Source organism: Trachypithecus francoisi, unplaced genomic scaffold (genome assembly GCF_009764315.1).
Source record: "Trachypithecus francoisi isolate TF-2019V2 unplaced genomic scaffold, Tfra_2.0 Lachesis_group6, whole genome shotgun sequence".
Lineage (NCBI taxonomy): Eukaryota > Metazoa > Chordata > Mammalia > Primates > Cercopithecidae > Trachypithecus > Trachypithecus francoisi.
Window position 1 is genome coordinate 24,348,458 of NW_022681471.1, and position 19,032 is coordinate 24,367,489.

Below are 19,032 nucleotides of genomic sequence, written 5' to 3' on the forward strand. Positions count from 1 at the left end.
TCTTAACCAGAACAATATGGAGCAATTGATATATCTGCCCTGGTTTTTTCCTTTTTGCAGTAGAGGCAGTCTCATTCCATCTCACCCCATCATACAGTGGCAGGATCATAGCTTACAGTAATAACGAACTCCTGGGCTCAAGCGATCCTCCCACCTCAGCCTCCTGAAGCTGGGACTAGAGGCATATGCTACCACACCCCACTAATATATTTTATTTTTTGTAGAGACGAGGACCTTGCTATGTTGCCTAGGCCCAGCCTTAAGCGATCCTCCCATCTCGGCCTCCCAAAATGCAGAGATTCCAGGCATGAAATACCGCACCCGGCCGGGGCGCAGTAGCTCACGTCTATAATCCCAGCAATTTGGGAGGCCGAGGCAAGCGGATTACCTGAGGTCAGGAGTTCCACACCAGCTTGGCCAACATGGTGAAACTCTGTCTCTACTAAAAATACAAAAATTAGCCAGGCATGGCGTCCCGCGCCTGTAGTCCCAGCTACTCAGAAGGCTGAGGCAAGAGAATCGCTTGAACCTGGGAGGAAGAGATAGCAGTGAGCTGAGATCATCAGCCTGGAAGACAGAGTGAGTCTTAGCCTCAAAAAAAAAAAGAATACAAAACAGAAAATGAAAGAAAAGAAAAACCATGCCCGGCTTCCTGCCCTGGCATTTTTTTGATGCATGTATACCCATGCATGGATGTGTTGTGTTGTTGATAAAATCGTGATGTCCACACAATAACCTAGTGACTCTGGAACTGGCTTTTTTTTTAACTCGACCATGTAGGTAGGACAATTGCCTAATCAGTGCAATATGGATCCGCTGCGTTCCTTAAACAGTTAGTGGGATACCACAGAGATGATCAGGTGTGACGGTGAACAGGTATTTTGAGAGTTCTTAAATACCCACGTCAACCTTTGGTGTGAAAACTGGGATGGGGTCGGGTGAACCTACTTCTTGCTGACTGTTTTTCAAAAGTCATGACCATAACGAAGTGTGAGCATTTCTCCGCTTCATTAAAACAGTCTGAAAAAACGCTACTGGGTTTTGATTGGGTTACCTTTAATAAGGATTGAATGAAACCACGAAAGGGCTTTTAAGCACACCGGCAACAAACAAACAAAAAGGCCATAAACAAGAGCAAATGAAAACCCGAGACGACCTTGTGCAACCACCGGGGCAAACAATGGATTAAGAGAGTGCTTAGAAAGGGAAGGACAATGGGGAAATTCGCCAATAAAGAGATATACGTGACCAGCAAATATACCAGAAAGGGAAAATGCACGCGTGTGGCTTGATGGCACTCTGTAGCGCAGAGTTACTGCACCATGCAGATTAAAGGTACAATGGCTTGGCTGATCAGTTTTCAGGGGAGACCGTGGGAGAAGGGAAGTGATATGAACAGGCAGAGGCTTCTACATGTGCTTTCTGTACAGAATCAGCGTAGCGGTCCAGATTGTCCTCCTCCACTCCCGCTCCACCCTGGGAAATGGTATCAAAGCGATCCCTGGCAGCTCCACCCTTCAATCCACTCCAGCCTCGCGAGGTGCCCGGAAAGAAGCGGGGCCGTGTGGGCGGGACGGGGCAGTGGGAGGAGCTGAGCCTGCGGGCCCTGTCTATTAGGCGGGGTCGCGGCGCTGAAGGCCTCTCTGCGGCTCCCGCTTGCGGGTGTGGCTACGCCCGCGGCGGAGCTATGGCGGGGGCGGGGGCGGCCCACACTGAGGAGGTGTGGAGGGGGCGGAGCTGTGCGGGATCGTGGAGGAGGGGCCGAGGCAGCGGCAGCCTGGCCCGGCTCCGCCTGGGGAACACGAGGGCGGGGCGCGGAGGGGGCGCGGGGGCGGGGCTGACGGGGCTCCGGGCGACCTGCGGGTTGCGCTAGTGCTCGGGTCCCGGCGCCCTGAGGCTAGCGCTGGTGCGGGTCAGTCGGTCAGCTGGCCTGCGCGGGGCCCGGGCCCATGGCGGCGTCGGCGGCTCTGTCAGCGGCAGCGGCGGCGGCGCCTGTCTGGCCTGGCGGTGCGGCTGTCGCGCTCAGCGGCGGCCCGAGGCTCCTACGGCGCCTTCTGCAAGGGGCTCACGCGCACACTGCTCACCTTCTTCGACCTGGCCTGGCGGCTGCGCATGAACTTCCCCTACTTCTACATCGTGGCCTCGGTGATGCTCAACGTCCGCCTGCAGGTGCGGATCGAGTGAGCGCCGGTGGTGACGGCGGCGGCGGCCCGGCTGGAGGGGCGCCGGTGTCCCCGCCCGCCCCCGGTCGGGTCGCCGGCATGAAGGATAGCTGGGCCGCGGCGAGGGGTGGAGGCGGGGCGGCTCGGGCCCCTGCACTCTAGACCTACGCTGTCCGGGCAGGACCGCCCAGCCCTGGCCCCGGCCACGGTCTCAGCCTGGGGACCCCGGATCGCGCAGAAACGCACTGAACGGGCCCTGCCATCGGGCTCCAGAAACTACCTGGGCTCGGCCTACCTGTTGCCTCACATTGGCCAAAGAGGGGGAAACCAGAAGGAGGGAATTCTGCTGCGGCGACTTGACTTTCCAGGCCCCGAGCAGAAAGGTAGGAGGCGACAGGTTGGAATGGGGGAGGGGCGGTGGCTCTGCCCTCCAGATGTCAGGGCGCCTTGGCGGTCAGGGGGAAATCTAAATATGGAAGGCACCGGGGCAAACCAGCCCAAAGAGCTGTGGAACCCAGCTGAGGAAAGGAAAAGCAGCCTCAGGCTCTCCCTTCCTCCCCAGTCATGATTGCTGGATAGGGTGAGGGGCGGCCCCCCTCCCGCCCACGTCCCAGTGCCTGCCTCCCTTTCCACAGAGGCCCCCAGGATGTCCCCTGAACCCTGAGGAATGGAGGGTAATGGGCTGGGGGCGGCCCCGGGCAGGCCCTAGGGGAGCAACGATGCCCCCACCCTTCTCTTCTCCCCCAGTCGGTGGGCATAGGTCGGATGGTTCTCTTCTAGGCCGAGCCCCACGTCTGTTCTCTTCTCAGCCCTCAGCCCTGGGGCTCTCTGCAGCTCCTGCACAGCCCTTGGCAAAACTGCCTCCTGCCCTGTCTTTGGGGCCAGGGGACTGGTCTCTGCCTGCTCCTGCTGTCCCTCGTGTTCCCCTGCCCCTACCTGAGGGCACCCCCCAAGCTCTGCATTTGGAGACAGGGAAGAGTGGGAGAGACGCATTCCTACCATCCCCTCCCCCACAGTCTTGCTCTTCCGCCATGTCAGCCCATGCTCCCTAAGGCCCCTAGCGCGCAAGGTCCTCCCAGGCCAGAGTCCCCCTCCAGCCCCAGACGGCCTCTAGAAGCCTACTCTGTACTGAAGTGATCTGGGTAAAGGAGACCTCCCTGAGCACACAGCAGCTCTCAGCCTGGGGTGGCAGAGCATGGAGGAGGGGCTTGCAGAGGAGGCCATTCCTGGGGAAAGCAAGGACGTGGCTGGTGGCCAGGCAACTGAGGTCCCCATCTCTTTCTTTCTCTTTCAGGCATTGGCGTTTGTAGGCGGTGACCTGCCCCTTCTTTGGCCTTGCCAAGAGTCTCATCCCTGCCCTGGGGCACCTCTGGCCCTTGACCGCTTGGGCAGAGGTAGCATGAAGGACCTGAACAGGAGAAGAAGGGTCTTCCTAGTAGAGGCACAGCACGGACAAAGGCTCACGGGGTGGGGGTTCCCAGGGATCGCGTCCTGGCTTGGGAAGGAAGGTCTGAGTTCCCTGGGAACTGAAATCTGCTGGCAGCACTGTGAGGTGTATTTCCCCCTCCTAATGACAGAGGAAACTGAGGCTTCGGGGAGGGGGGGTTTACCCTTGACACGCAGATAGGAGGAGGAGGAACTGCATGTGCCCCTGGGCCTGCAGGCCCCCACACCCCTCCCCAGTCTTCTCCAAGACCTGGCATGGTGGGAGGAGGAAAGGGGAAGTGGAGAGGGAAGCATAGGGCTCCTGGGGCACCAAGGGAGAAAGGGGCCCAGGGGTAGGGAATCTGGGGATCTCGCCTTCCTTAGAGCAGTACGGAAGGTCACAGGGAAGATCAGGAGGACAGACAGCTGAGATGGGAGACAGGAGAGATGGGCCCCAGGACCCCTGGGGAGCCAAGCTCTCCCCCACAGCCTAACCTCCCCACCCCGCCTGGAGCTTCACCAAGGGCTCCTCAGCAGTGCAGTGGCACAAGCCTCCCAGTTTGGTGGGCAACTGGGGGTGATCTTGGTGTCATGGCTCCTGGAGACACAACATAACCAGGAGGGTGAAGGGATAAACCTGGGGTGAACTGGGGCTGAGACCCATGGCATAACCCCAATTCTCTCTCCTCAAGCTCAATCCCCCATCCCCAGGACCACACAGGAGAATCTCATCCTCATGGCTTGGATTGGTCCTGGGGGCCCCTGGGTGTGCTGCTAGCCGGTGTACAATGGTCAGGAGCAGCCCAGAGGGAGCCAGGAAGAGACCCTCGCCCTCACCCTCTTTCCCCATTTCCGCATCTCTTGCACTGGTACCCCGAGGGCCACGTTCTCAGTTCCTGGGACTGAAAACTGCAGCAGTCTGGCCAGCTCCAGGGACAGAGTGGCCCAGCCACCTACCTTGTACCCTCAGCTGCCCACTGGACTCAGGTCCTGCATGAAGCTGTCCTCCTGCCTCACCCCAGAAGAGGCTGGACCGTGGCTGCCTTGTGCCCCTTGCAGTCTCCCACATCCAGGGCCTGATGATGTGCCTGCTTGTCCCAAGTTTCATGGGAACCCCTGACCCTGCTGGCCCCTCTCATCTACCCCAACCCTGACCACGCTGGACCACCTCTGGGGGCCTGTCAGCCTGCTGGTCCCCCCAACAGATCTTTGGGGGCAGCCTCTATAGGACAAGAGTGACACAGGGCTGGAGGAGAAGAGGAGTGAGGAGCCTCCTTTTGTCTGATGCACAGATGTGGCCCTTTCAAACCCTGGTGTCACCCTCTGGGTGACTGGATCCCCAGCTCCACCCTCTTCCTGGGCCAGCCAGGAAGGATGGAGGAAAACTCTTTGCTGAGTGCAGGCGTGGGAGTGTGGGGGGTGACTGAGCCCTCCCCATGCAAGGGGCTCGGCCTGGGACCCTGGAACCTGCTTCCCTACTGGGAGAAATGTGCATCAGAGCTGCAGGGGTCCCTACCCTCAGAGACCCCCGACTGCAGGGAGCCCCACCCCATAAGAGGGGCACGGAAATCCATGTCTGCCCACCCCCGGTGGCTCCTGGTGTGGCTGTATTGGCCTAGAGGGGCTGGCTGGGGAGGGGCAGGGCCAAGCCCTCAGCATCTGCTCCGTCCCTGCTTTTTCACCCCTGCTGCCTGAAGTGGTAGCTCCGCCTGCTGCTTTTCCACCTCCCCTCCCCACCTCTTCTCTCCCCTACGGGGCCCTTGCTGCGTGACGGGGTCTCCATGCACTTTATTTATTTGCAGTCTGTTTTCCAGGCAGTGGAGCTTCTAGACACCGACCAGAATGACATATTTTTCTGTGTGTGATTGACTGTGTACTGGTCAAGACAGGCTGGCCAGAGACATGTTCTTGTTTCTGTGCTGTCACGTCTTCTTGTTTCTCTAAGTTAAAAAAAAAAAAAAAAAAAGTCCTTGGTTAATACACTAAAATCCCAACTGAAGGCCTCCCGTGGCTGGTGGGGGGTGATGCAGTGGCCCCGGGTGGAGAGAGGCCCCATGGTGAGGTCACCATCTCCCATGGCCAGGAGCTGGCAGGGAGAAGCCTCTGAAGGCTAGGGCTGGGGGAGGCTGTAGCAGGCTGTGGCGGGGACCATGTTTCCTGTTCAGAGGCTGTGCTGAGACCCGACTTGACCCAGACCACTGCCCCATGAGAAGCAGGCAGCATCCATCCTGGCCCCGAGAGGTAGCTGCTTGTCCTGTTGACAACCTTTGTTCAAACGACCCAAAACATAAGTCCCCTTCCGTTTTAGTGCCTGGTGATCAAAAGTGTCTAAGTCAGTAGAATCCTGAGGGTGGACTAAGGTGAAGTGAACTGAAATGACACAGGTCATTTTGTGTAGCACTGAGACTCCTCTCCTTGCCTGAGGCCACCTCCCACTGCCTCCCTACCAGCAAGGTTACTTCAGATCTTGGAGAAGATAAAGGACCTGGCCCTGGAAGCCTGCTTCCCTTTCCCAATGTTGGAGGCAAACTCTGGCCCATCAGAGCCCTCTTCCCTAGTGGCTCCCACCAGAGAGAGTTTCCTAGTGGCTGCTGTAAGCGTTGGCAAGCAGGCAGAAGGTGGGGGGAGGGAGGGCGGAGGGTAGTATTAGAGGAAGCCCCACAGGGCCCCGGGGCGGGAGGCATCCTGAGGACACAGGGCTATGCTCAGATTCAGTTGTGAAGCCTGGATTTAGAGGCTCTGGGGGCACTCCTGTTGCCAAGGGCTACCCAGGGGTCAGAGCACCCTGACAAGGAGGAGTCATCCAAAAGCACTGGTGCTAATGCCCTATGATATCTGCCACCGCAGGAGAAATGGACCCCAGTCCTTAAGCTTCCCTCCCCTTTGTCTAGATGGTCCTCTTCATCCCCACTCCATGGATCACATGACTTGCCAACCAAGATGGGAAATGATCCCCCCAGAGCCTGACTCCAAGGCCTCTTGAAGAGGGAGGACCACCCCTCCTATCCCTGCTACAGAGGAAAAGAAGGCAGGAAGGCCAGTTCTGCTCCGATGGGACCCTAGGAGACCTGAGCCCTGAGCCCAGCTCTTCCACTTACTCCTGTGTGGTGCCAGGCAAACTGCACAACCTGGAGTTTTTAGTAAGTCTCTGTTGGGATGCTTGTAAGCAGTGAATACAATGTCTGTTCATTGTTTGTCATCAGGTCTCACCTGGAGCAGCCTTGTTACTGTGGGGAAAAGGAACCAAGTGAAGGGAACCGACCTCTGATGAGAGCCTGCCATGTGCCAGGCACCATTCTAGGTGCTTTGCATTCCTAATCTCATCATAATCCCACAACTACCTAACCATTATCTCCATTTTACAGAGAAACCAAAGACAGTAACCAAGTCTGAAATAGAACCCCAAGAAGAAGCTCTTTTCCCGAGCTACCAATGCCCCCTGGAGAGGCAGGGAATTGGGCTGGAAAAACGGTGGAATGGAATAGCAAAGATGGAAGATGACCCTGTCCTTTCTGGGTGGGGTCCAGAAGAAATCCAGGGCTTGGATGAGGGGTAGACCTGGGAGCCTTCTCCAAATGGAGCTCCCCAGTGGGAGAAGCTGGGGCCACCCTGAGATGGGTCCACCTGTCTTTCTTCCATTCCACCTCTAGAGATTGATTGGGACCTAAGAGACTGAGTCAGGAGAGGGCAAGAGGGCAGCTAAGCGGGAAGTTCCAGGGGCACCAGAGCAAATACATTGAGAAATGGGAAATATGAAGAGCATGCAAAATCCCATCCTACTCCTACCCACCCCATTCCTAAGGGAAATTGCTGGATTTTGGACGAATTTTCACTTCGTGTGCATCTTTTATGTATGTAAAACTACAAACATACTACTGTGAAATCTGATTCCACTATTTTATGTTTGTCTTACCATGTTATTATGCATTTTCCTACATCCAAAGCTACCTAATATCTCTTTTGTATGAAGGTTTCATCATGTATCCCCCAGTGCCCTTTGGTTGTTTTTCTTTGTTGTCATTTATTTTGGTGGGGGTTGGTTTGCTTTTTATTGTTGTTTTTCCTTGTTTTTATAAGTGATACAGTGACAGATGCCGTTGTGGATAAATGCTGTGGCACAGTCATGATCAATTCCTTGATACATATTCCTAGAAAGTGCACCAAAAGGTATGCATGGCTTAGGGCTTTTGATACTCTCCAGAGTTGGGATACCAAGTTACACTACTCACTCCAGTCAGGATGAGAGTTTTTTGAGACAATGGTGGCGATTCTGATTCAATAGATTAAAAAACTTATTACTACTTTCATTGCCTCAAGCTGGGTGCATTTCCCTTCCTTCAAGATCAATATAATATGTAACCCATCACTTTTCTAATATGTTTCCCTTAAAAAAAAAAAAAAAAAACCTACAGCACCTGGTATTCCTGGCAGTCTCCCCTCCAAACACTAACCAACCCCAACCCTGCTTGGCTTCCAAGATCAAACGAGATTGGGCACATTCAGGGTGGTATGGCTATAGATGCTATTTCCTTCTTGACCATCTCTATTTTAAGGCTAGAGCTAACTCTTTTTCCTAGGAGAGAGAACTTGATCCTTTCCTTCTACTCTACTTTACCTATCCCTGAGTCTCACAACGGGTTTGTCAGTCTCTCAGTTTGATAGGTTAAAATCGTTTATTTTGATATTTTATTTTGTATTCCTTTGAATACATAATCAGGATTAAATATTTTCATAGGCCTATTGCTTAGTTGTACTTCTGTTTTCAACTATAGAGAGTAATTTTTTTTTTTAAAAAGGAAACGAGATATGCCTTTTATCATTCAGTGATGGCTAGCAACTTCAGATGAGGATGTCAGTTTGAACTAACCTGAAAGACACCACCCTAATCCACTGCTTCCCCACCTTCTTTTCCAAACACACTATAATGGTGGATAGCATATTTTAAAATATTTTAAAAATAGTAGCCATTCTCAAAAGTGTAACAAGAAACCTCTAAGACCCAGAAGCAGAAGGAATGCAGAGCAGCAAATGGGACGTGAAGCTTCATAGCCCTTGGAAGCTAGCAAGGGAAACAGGTCTGAGAAGCTAGGAAAGAGAGCTAAACTGTGGGCAGCTACTGCATGTGATAGGGAGCCAGAACTAGGTGTTCTGTATGGATCTAGGTGGTAGGAAAATGTTTCCATCATGAATGAAAACTAGAATATCTTGACCTATCCACCTCAGGTCTCTCCTGAAAGTGAGTCCCCTGCTTAAACCATGGGTTGAAATGAAGTGAAACGTCTAGACTCTCAATTCCTAATTCTGCACTGTGCTCAGTGCAGGGTCTGGATTTGTACCAATATGCCAAAAAACAAACAAACAAACAAAAACCTCAAGTGGTGAGTAGGATATGTACATACACAAAATATACCGCTGGGCCCCTTCAGTTAAATTAAACAACACTGAAGACAAAGGAAATATCCTAAACGTCACTAGAGAGGAAAGACACATTATCCATAAAAAGAAAAACAAACATCATCCACAACAATGGGTGCCAGAAGACAATGCATCAGTAAGGGTTCGGTTGCAGGAAACAGAACTCACTGTAGCTATTTTAAACAGAAGTTCAATTGAACCATGGACCAGGTCCTTACAAAATTATTTCAAGGCCGAAAGAGAGAAAGGTAGGTTGGGCTTCTAAAAACACTCCCAGGGTACCACAGCAGAACTGGCTCATTAAGGTAGGTAACACTTGTACTCAATTCAGATGGTAGGAAATTGGGAGCCCAACACTGAAGCTGTTAACTTCAAGAACACATTCCTGTAGCTGTGATTCAGAGATCAGAAATCTGCTGTCATATCACAACCACCTTTTGACACCATGAAGCTAGTTACTACACAAAGGAACACTGAAGCAGGAAAACATAAAGTCTACATGACTGTATTCACAAGCAGAAAGACCCAAAGAAGCAGGAAGGTGGCTGCTGCTTCCCATCCATCATTTCAGTCTCACCCGAGAGTACCTAACTGGTGGGATATCATTCATATTCAGAACCTCCTACTACAGGGTAATCTGAGAAATACAGATTTGGACTTTTCTGACTGTGAAGTCCAGGAAGGTACATTAGGGGATTGGGATGGATATTTAGTCTCGATTTTCCATGTGTCACAATGTCTTCAAAGCATGACAAGAAATCCATAAGCCTAGAACTTATGAAAAAATGTGAAATGAACACCTTGGGACACATAGAAGAACTTGGACATTTTACTATCCATCAACTCTTGCTGAAACAATTACTGAAAAAATGTATGTTAGCAATAAGAACGAGAAACCCACAAGGAAGGAGTGGAAGTCAAGAAATAATAGCAAGTAAATGGTAATTAAAAGGGGTTTAAAAATATCAACATACATTGATGGTTAAGCAAACAAGGAAGGAGAAAAAAAAACATTTATTGAGAACTTACTTTGTGTCAGGTACGGCTCTAAGCACATTACATGTACTAAATAATGTAATGCCATGACCCTAAAACAGAAACTTACATTATCATTCTTTATAAACATGAGGAAACTTGCCCAAGGTCACACACCTGGTGGAGCAAAGATTTGTACCCATATAGTTTTTCTCCTGAGTCTGTACTCTCAGTCTGTACTCACACTTATAAAAAGAAGGATGGGTAGAAGGAAATGTATGGCGAAGGGGAGGAGAAAAGTTTTCTGTGCACTCATAACAAGCTTATACTAAAATTCAAAACAATAACATGAGAATTGTGGAGACAGAGTGCTGAGGGAAGATAACATGGGTAAGGCTTTTGTTTTGTCAGGAAGAGAACTGAGCTGCTGAATAACTCGAAAAAATATAATTTTTAGTGTGCAAGTTTAAAATTTAAGGTTAGGAAGATTCTGGGAAGGTGGTGGAGTAGGAATCAGTCTCCCCACTGAGACAAAAATTGCACTGACAGACCCTGATGTAGCTATTTTGGAACTCTTCAGTATATTGAAGACTTGCAATTTCCATGGGAAGTTTGGAGGTAAAGTGTGTTCTTAGTCCACTAGCAACTATCCATCCAGCAGCCCCAGCCCTGTGGCAAGCACAGTGCACATGTTAATGGAGCAGTTTCTACATAGCTTACATGAGCAAGGGTGGGCAAAAAGGAACTTGCCCTCCCAGTATTGCACATCTGTACTCAGATAGCTGATTGCTGCTCCTGATCACAGACTTGCAGACAAAGAGGTGGGTGACCATTATTGTTGCACCTCTCTTCATTGTTGCAAGTCCCTCCCACTCTGGTTGAAGCAACTTCCCAAGAGTTAAAGGGTTAGCACCACTTTTCCTTTTCCTTCCTTCATTTTTCCCTTTTCTCCTTTTGGAAGCCAGAGATTAAAGACTAGGACGTTCAAAAACAACTGCACATATGGGGGAAATTAGAAAGTGACTGCACATGCTGCACAGGGAAAGCTGCAGGCTCAGAAAACACCTGAGAAGATCTTAAGTTTACACCCCAGACTAATCTTTGGCAAAGAAAAAACCTACAGCAATAAAAAGAAACACAATAAATAAAAACAATAACAAAAAACAGCAAACACCAAGGAAGGGGAAGAATCTGGTTTCCAACGTTCTCACATTATTAGATTTAAATGTCTAATTTTCAACAAAAAATCACAAGGCATACAAAGAACAGGAAAGTATGGCACATTCAAAGGAAAAAAATCAATCAATCAACAGGAACAGTCCCTGATCTAGTATATATGACAGCAGATCTACTAGACAAAGACTGTAAAACAACTCTCTTAAAAATGCTCAAGAACTAAAGGAAGATGTGGAGAAAATCAAGAAAGTGATGCATGAACAAAATGGAAATATCAAGAAAGAGATAGAAAGCCTAAGAAAGAAACCAAAAATAAACTGTGGAGCCAAAAAGTACAAAAGCTGAAATTAAAAAATCAGAAGAGGGGTTTAAAGGCAGACTTGAGCATGGCAAAAGAAAGAATCAGCAACCTCGAAAATAGGACAATGGAAATTATCAAGTCTGGGGAACAGGTAGATAAAAGATTGAAGAAAAGATGAACAGAGCCTAAGGGACTTGTGGATACCACCAAGCCCATCAACATATGCACTGGGGAAGTCCCAAAAGGAAAAGAGAGAGAGAAAGAGGCAAAGGAAATATCTGAAAAAATAATGACTGAAAACTTAACAAATTTTATGAAAGACATGAATATAAACCTCCAAGAATCTCAATGAATGCCAAGTAAGATGAACTGAAAGATGCCCCCAAACCAAGGCACCTTATAATGAAACTTTCAATAGACAAAGACAAAGAGAAAAATCTTGAAAGCAGCAAGAGAAAAATGACTCATCATATACAAGTGATCCTCAATGAAACTGTTGCAATTTTATCTTCAGGAACATTAGATGCCAGAAGGCTGTGGGCTGATATATTCAGCATGCTAAAAATATGTTGACTAAGAATGCTATATCTGGCAAAATTGTTCCTCAAATGTGAGGGAGAAATTGAGATATTCCCAGATAAACAAAAGCTAATGGAGTTTGTTACCACTACACCTGTCCTGCAAGAACTGCTCAAGAGAGTACTGCAAAGTGAAATGAAAGGATAATAGATAGGAACTCAAAGCTGAATGAAGAAATAAAGATTCCCCCCTCCTTTCATCCCCTATTCCCTCTTCTCTTTTCCTTCCCTTTCTCTCCCTTCTCCTCCCTTCTCCTTCATCCTTCCTCTTCCCTCAGATCCCCCCTGCCTCTGCTTCCCTCCTCTCCTGTCCTTTCCCATCCCCTCCCCTCTCAACCCCCATCCCGCTCCTCCCACGGCTGTGGTCACATGGGGCACCGCGGGATTTAAGCTTAATCTGCCTGGTGCTCAGCACAGCAGCCTGACTGTGGGGTGTGCTGACTGAGCTAGTCTTGGGGTCCTGCAGAAGGGGGCTGAAGGGATGCTCACAGACACCCCATCATGAGTTTGGGGCTATAGAGGGCACAGGAGGCCCAGCTGACACTGGAGACGGTTATCCAGACACTGGAGAGAAGCATCCTGGGCCAGGAGAAGGGCTTGGGCGCACGGGACCTGGCCCAGGACCCTCAGACCATCATCCTACCTGTCCGCATCAGGGAGATTGTCACCTGCAACCTCTCCCGGCCTGAGAGTCCAGTCCCACTGTGGGCCACAGAGATGGCACTGCTGCTCTCACTGCAGGAGAAGAACCAGCTGCAACAGCAGGAGCTATCGCGTGTGGAGGACTTGCTGGCCCAGAGCCACGCCAAGCGTGATGAGCTCACCATTAAGTACAATGCGCTGGAGCAGCCTGTGCGTCTGGAGTCTGGAGAGCTGGAGATGCAGGAGCCCAGGGGGCTGCTACAGCAGAGTGTGGAGTTGTGGAGGCAGGTGCAGGAGGAGCAGGCCTCCTACTGGCCGCAAGCTGCTGGCCTACCAGGAGGGCCAACAGCAGCAGGCCCAGCTTGTGCAGCAGCTGCAGGCCAAGATTCTCCAGTACAAGAAGAGGTGCTCGGAGCTGGAGCAGCAGCTGCTGGAGAGATCCGGAGAGCTTGAGCAGCAGCAACTGAGGGACACAGAGCACAGCCAAGACCTGGAGAACGCCCTCATCCGGCTGGAGGAGGAGCAGCAGAGGAGTGCCAGCCTGGTCCAGGTGAATGGCATGCTCTGAGAGCAGCTGGACCAGGCAGGCTTGGCCAGCCAGGCTCTGAGTGAGGACATACGAAAGGTGACCAGAGACTGGACACACAGACGCAAGGAGCTGGAGCAGCGGGAGGCAGCATGGAGGCTCAAGGGGGAGTCCTTCAACGCCTACTTCAGCAATGAGCACAGTCGTCTGTTACTCCTCTGGAGGTAGGTGGGGGTTGGGTGGCTGGTCAGCAAGGTGACGATGTCCACCGTGAGGGACCTGCCGTAGCTGGGAGGGGAGCTGGCCTGGAAATCATGCACTGTCCAGGAGGGGGGCCTGGTACAGAGTACGGGCCTGCGGCTGGCAGACAGCGGGGCTGAAGCGGCCATGGAGAAGCAAGTCCTGCTGCAGGTCCAGCTGGAGGAGCAGCTGCGGGACAAGGTGCTCCGCAGGAAGGACCTGGCCCAGCAGCAGATGCAAAGCGACCTGGACAAGGCCGACCTCAGTGCCAGAGCGATAAAGCTGGCCCTGGCAGTGAAGCGTCTTCAGAAGCAGAATCTGGAGTAGGATTAGGTCAACAAGGCTCTCGGCAAGCCTGAGGCCCTGGAATCCTTGCAGCTACAGGAGCAGTAGGCCCTGGAGACAGAGGATGGAGAGGGGCTGCAGCACACCCTGAGGGACCTCGCATTGGCCGTCCTGTTGGACACCGAGATGGCGTCCAGCTGAGCGGCTCCAAGCACACCACGGACGCGTCCCAAGGCAGCCTGCGGGGCTCTCGGGCCAGAGGATCTCGTCCCCACCACAGCGCTCCTCGCCGGGCAGCAGCCCTTCGCCCCACCGAGGCAGGTCTGTGGCTAGCTCAGACTCCTCCAGGCTCGCCCTGATCCACTCTGCCCTGCACAAGCACCAGCTGCAGGTCCAGGACACACGTGGGCACTATGAGGCAAACCAGGACCTTCTGGGCACCCTGTGGAAGCAGCTTAGTGACAGCAAGGTTGAGCAGCGGGCCCTAGAGGAACAGCTCCAGCACCAGCGGGACAAGACCGATGGCACCATGCAGGCCCATGAGGATGCCCAGCGCGAGGTACAGCGGCTGCTGAACGCCAATGAGCTCCTGAGCAGGGAGAAGAGCAACCTGGCCCACAGTCTGCAGGTGGCCCAGCAACAGGCCAAGGAGCTTCTGAAGGAGCGGGAGAAGCTGCAGGTTGCCCAGGAGGAGCTGCAGCGCCAGCGGGACCGACTGAGGAAGAGCAGGAGGATGTGGTGCAGGATGGTGCATGGGTGTGTCAGGAGCTTGAGTGCAGCCACAAACAGCTAGAGCAGCTGAAAGGCAAGAGCTCAGGCCTGGTGAAGGAGCTGGTGGAGGTGAGGGAGGCACTGAGCTGCCCCACACTGCAGCGGGACATGCTGCAGGCGGAGAAGGCTCAGGTGGCCGAGGCGCTGACCAAGGTTGAGGCTGGCCGGGTGGAACTCGAGCTGTCCGTGACCAAGCTGAGGGCAGAGGAGGCATCCCTGCAGGACTCCCTGTCCAGCTGAGCGCCCTCAACCAGAGCCTGTCTCAGGACAGGCTGGATCTGAACCGCCTTGTCGCCCAGCTGGAGGAAGAAAAGGCAGCCCTGCAGGGCCGGCTGAGGCAAGCGGAGCAGGAAGCCACTGTGGCGCGGGAACAGCAGGAGCGGCTGGAGGCAAGCGGAGCAGGAAACCACTGTGGCGCGAGAACAGCAGGAGCGGCTGAAGGAGCTGCAGCTGGAGCAGGAGGTGGCGCTGCAGGGCCCTGGAGGGCCTGGAGGGCTGGAGTGGCAGAGGACGTCCAAGAGGCGCTGGAGCAGCAGCTCCCCACGCTGCTTCATTAGCTCAGCCAGCTGCAGGAGCAGCTAGACCAGCTCTCCCAGCAGCTGAGCCGGCAGGAGCAGGAGCTGGAGCTGGAGCAGGCCCGGTGGGAGCCACAGTGGCAGGTGGAGGCTCCGGAGCGAGTGGCCCAGGAGAAGGAGGCGCTAGCCAAGGGGCGCACTGGCCTGGCTATGCAGCTGGCTGCAGCGGAGCATGAAGGCAGCACCCTGTCAGAGGAGGCCACACGCTTGCGCTTGGAGAAGGAAACCCTGGAGGGCAGCCTGTTTGAGATGCAACAGCACCTGGCTCAGCTTGAGGCCCGTCGGGATCAGGCTGGAAGCCGATGGGCAGGTCCTGCTGTTGGCCAAGGAGACCCTGACTGGGGAGCTGGTGGGGCTGCGGCAGCGAATAATAGCTACACAGCAGAAAGCCAGCCTAGACAAGGAGCTGATGGCCCAGAAGCTGGTGCAGGCTGAGCGGGATGTCCAGGCCTCTCTGTGGGAGCAGTGGGCAGCCCACAAGGAGGACTTGCAGGGAGTCCAGCCCGAAAAGGAGGCATCATGGCGGGACCTGGAAGCCGAGAGGGCCCAGCTGCGGAGTCAGCAGCAGCTTGAGCAGGAGGAGCTGCTGGCCCAGCTGGAGATCGAGAAGGAAGGGCTGAGCAAGGAGATCGCTGCCCTGCAGCAGGAGCGTGAGGAAGGCCTCCTCTTGGCCCAGGGCAAGAAGCAGCAGGCCTTGTCTCTGAAGGGGTCTGAAAAGACTCCGTCAGAGAAGTTGTCAGAGAAGTTGATGGGTACAAGGCACAGCCTGGCCACCATCTCCCTGGAGATGCAGCCATGGAAACTAGATGCCCAGAGCCGGCAGGAGCAGGACTGGAGCACCGTGAATGCTCTGATGTCGGAGCTGCGGGATCTACAGGCCCAGCTGCAGGAGGCTGCTGCGGCCCACGCCCAGGAAGTGAGGCGGCTGCAAGAGCAGGCCCGAGACCTGGGCAAGCAGCGGGACTCCTGTCTTCGAGAGGCAGAAGAGCTTCGGACCCAGCTGCGCTGCTGGAGGATGCCTGTGACCGGTTTCAGTGGGAGCTGCTGGAGGCCCAGTGCAAGCTGCGTGAGGGCCAGGAGGGCCTTAAGGTGTAGCGCCAGGAGGCGGGCAAGCTGTGGCGCAGTCTGGGCGAGGGCGCCAAGGAGCGTGAGGCACTGCGGGTCGCTGTGAAGAAGATAGAAAGCGAGTGCATCAACCTGAAGTGTACCGATGAGGACAAGGAGCAGAAGCTGGCACTCCTAGAGGAGGCACAGGCAGCCGTGGGCAAGGAGGACGGTGAGCTTCAGACTGGGCTGCAGGAGGTGGAGTGCTCACGGCTGGAGGCTTGGAGGGAGCTACAGGAACTCTGGAGTCACACGAAGATGCTGGACAGTGAGAATACCAGGGTGGGCCGCGAGCTGGCAGAGCTGCAGGGCCGCCTGGCGCTGGGCTAGCGGGCAGAGAAGGAGAGCCGGCGGGAGACCCTGGGCCTCCGGCAGAGGCTGCTGAAGGGCGAGGCCAGCCTGGAGGCGACGCGGCAGGAGCCCCAGGTAGCCCAGCGGAAGCTGCAGGAAAAAGAAGGCGAGCTCTGGGCCCGCGAGCCAGGCCTGCTGGGCTCCCTAGAGGAGGTGCGCGGCACCTCCAGCTGCTGGACCACGCCCGTGGCTTGGAGCTCAAGCTGGAGGCGGCGCAGGCCGAGGCTGCGGAGCTGGGCCTGCGGCTGAGTGCGGCAGAGGGCCGGGCACAAGACCTGGAGGCCGAGCTGGCCCGCGTGGGGGTGCAGCGGTGCGCAGTGGAGGCTGAGCTAGGTGGACTGCGCTCCGCTCTTTGCCGCGGCCTCGCCCTGGGTTGCGCGCCCAGCCCAGCCCAGCCCCGCCCCGCCACCGGTGCCGGGCTCCCCTACCCGGGACGCTCCCGCCGGAGGAAGCGGGGAAAGGCTCAGCCGCCCCAGCACCTTAGAATGCAGCCCTGGGTCCCAGCCACCATTTCCAGGACCTGCCACCTCCCCGGCTCCTCCAGACCCGGACCCAGAAGTAGTGCGCGGTGCCTTCCGGGAATTCCCGTAGGAGCTGCGGAGCACCCTGAGAGAACAGGACGAACTTCGGACTCAGAGTGCCCCGAATCGCCAACTGGCCGAGATGGAGGCCGAGAGGGACACCACAACCTCAAGGGCCAGGCAGCTGCAGAAGGCGGTGGCTGAGAGTGAGGAAGCCCTGCGCAGTGTTGATGGGCGGCTGAGCGGGGTCCAGGCGGAGCTGGCGCTGCAGGAGGAGAGTGTGCGGCTCAGTGAGCGGGAGCGCCGGCCCACGCTGGACCAGGTTACCACACTGGAGAGAAGCCTGCAGGCCACAGAGAGCGAGCTCTGGGCCAGTCAGGAGAAGATCAGCAAGATGAAGGCCAACGAGAGGAAGCTGAAAGGCGACAAGCGGTGCCTAGAGGAGATGCTGGACGCCTCCGAGAGCCGCACCATCAAGCTGGGACTGCAGCGGCCCTCGCTTGAGGGGGAGCCGTAGCGCAGCCACCTGGGCCTGAGCGACCGCGAGGCCCGGGCCCAGGCCCTCCAGAATCAGATGGACTCCCTGCAGAGACAGGTGGCAGACAGTGAGGTGAAGGCCGGGATCCTGCAGCTGAAAGTGGAGTGGCTGAATGGGGCCCTGGCCAAGGTGTAGGAAAGGGAGGGGCTCCTGCGGGTCAAGATGCGAGGCCTGACAGAGGCCCTGGCCTAGAGCAGTGCCAGCCTCAACCGCACCCAGGACAAGAACCTGCATCTACAGAAGGCTCTGACCGCCTGTGAACATGACCGCCAAGTGCTCCTGAATAGCTGGACGCTGCCGGGCAGACGTTGTCTAAGGCAGGGAAGCAGAGCAGCTCCCTTGGCGAGCAGGTGCAGACGTTGCCAGGCGAAGTGGCTGACCTGGAGCTGCGGCGGGCGGAGGCCGAGGGCCAGCTACGACAGCTTCAGGAGGTGCTGCAGCAGCGGCAGGAGGGCCAGGCTGCAGCCCTGCACACGGTCCAGAAGCTGCAGGACGATCAGAGGCTGCTGCAGGACGATCAGAGGCTGCTGCAGGAACGTCTGGGCAGCCTGCAGCGCGCCCTGGCTCAGCTGGAAGCCGAGAAGCGGAAGGTGGAGCGCTCAGTCCTGCGGCTGGAGAAGGAGCTCGTGGCCCTCAGGAGGGTACTGGACAAGGTGGAGCGAGAGAAGCTTCGCAGCCATAAGGACACAGTGCCGCTGAGCGCAGAGAAGGGTCCCCCGAACCGGACCCTCATGGGGGCTGACCTAGAGCTGGCTGAGGCCCAGAGGCACATCTAGCAGCTGGAGGCGCAGATGGTGGCGCTGGAGCAGAGCCACAGCCCAGCCCAGCTGGAGGTGGACGCGCAGCATTAGCAGCTGGAGCTGCAGTAGGAGGTGGAGCGCCTGTGCAGTGCCCAGGCTGAACGCACCCTGGAGGCATGGGAGCGGGCCCACCACCAGAGGGTGCGCGAGCTGGAGGATCAGGTATCCACACTGAAGGGACCAAAAGTTGCAGCAGGAGCTTCCAAGGAGCTCAGCACCCTTCTCCCCATCCTCAGGCCCCCCAGAGAAATAAGCCCCTGCTGGCATCTGGAGAACGGCCCTGTGCCCAGGACAGGGGAGGGCCCTCCTCTTGGACACCCCACCCAGAGCCTGGTCCCTTAGGGGCCTCAAGCTAAGGTGGAAAGAGGAGGAGCCCCACCGGCAGTGCTGAGGAGAGGTACTCCAGCTCCAGGCCTGGAGAGGTTTCCCGGCATCGCCTGCGGACCCCACCTCTGTCCAGCCCCCCTCTTCCAGGATGAGCCACTGTAGATTGTACAAGGTCTTCCTTGAGAGGTTGAGCCAGGGTTGGAGAGAGCCCTTGTCTCTGGTCAGCCCTGGAGCATGGGCTCGTGGGAAAGAGGAAGGGGACCAGGCCCAGGGCAGGGGTCAGAGGCCCAGGCTTCCAGAGATCTCTCAGCCTTAGTTCA

General features: G+C 55.2%; 1 protein-coding gene and 2 pseudogenes across 1 annotated transcript; 2 read left to right on the forward strand and 1 right to left on the reverse strand.

Moving 5' to 3' along the window:
• The first annotated feature begins 1,759 nt into the window (after positions 1–1,759).
• SMIM10L2A (small integral membrane protein 10 like 2A) lies at positions 1,760–7,970 on the forward strand. Its single transcript, XM_033201633.1, is given in 3 exon segments — positions 1,760–1,990; positions 1,992–2,545; positions 3,457–7,970. Coding segments are annotated over 2 exon segments (234 nt in total). The 5' UTR covers positions 1,760–1,949; the 3' UTR covers positions 2,185–2,545; positions 3,457–7,970.
• A 20-nt stretch (positions 7,971–7,990) lies between these two features.
• Positions 7,991–8,108, reverse strand: LOC117078726 (annotated as a pseudogene).
• A 4,425-nt stretch (positions 8,109–12,533) lies between these two features.
• Positions 12,534–18,638, forward strand: LOC117078141 (annotated as a pseudogene).
• Positions 18,639–19,032: the final 394 nt, after the last annotated feature.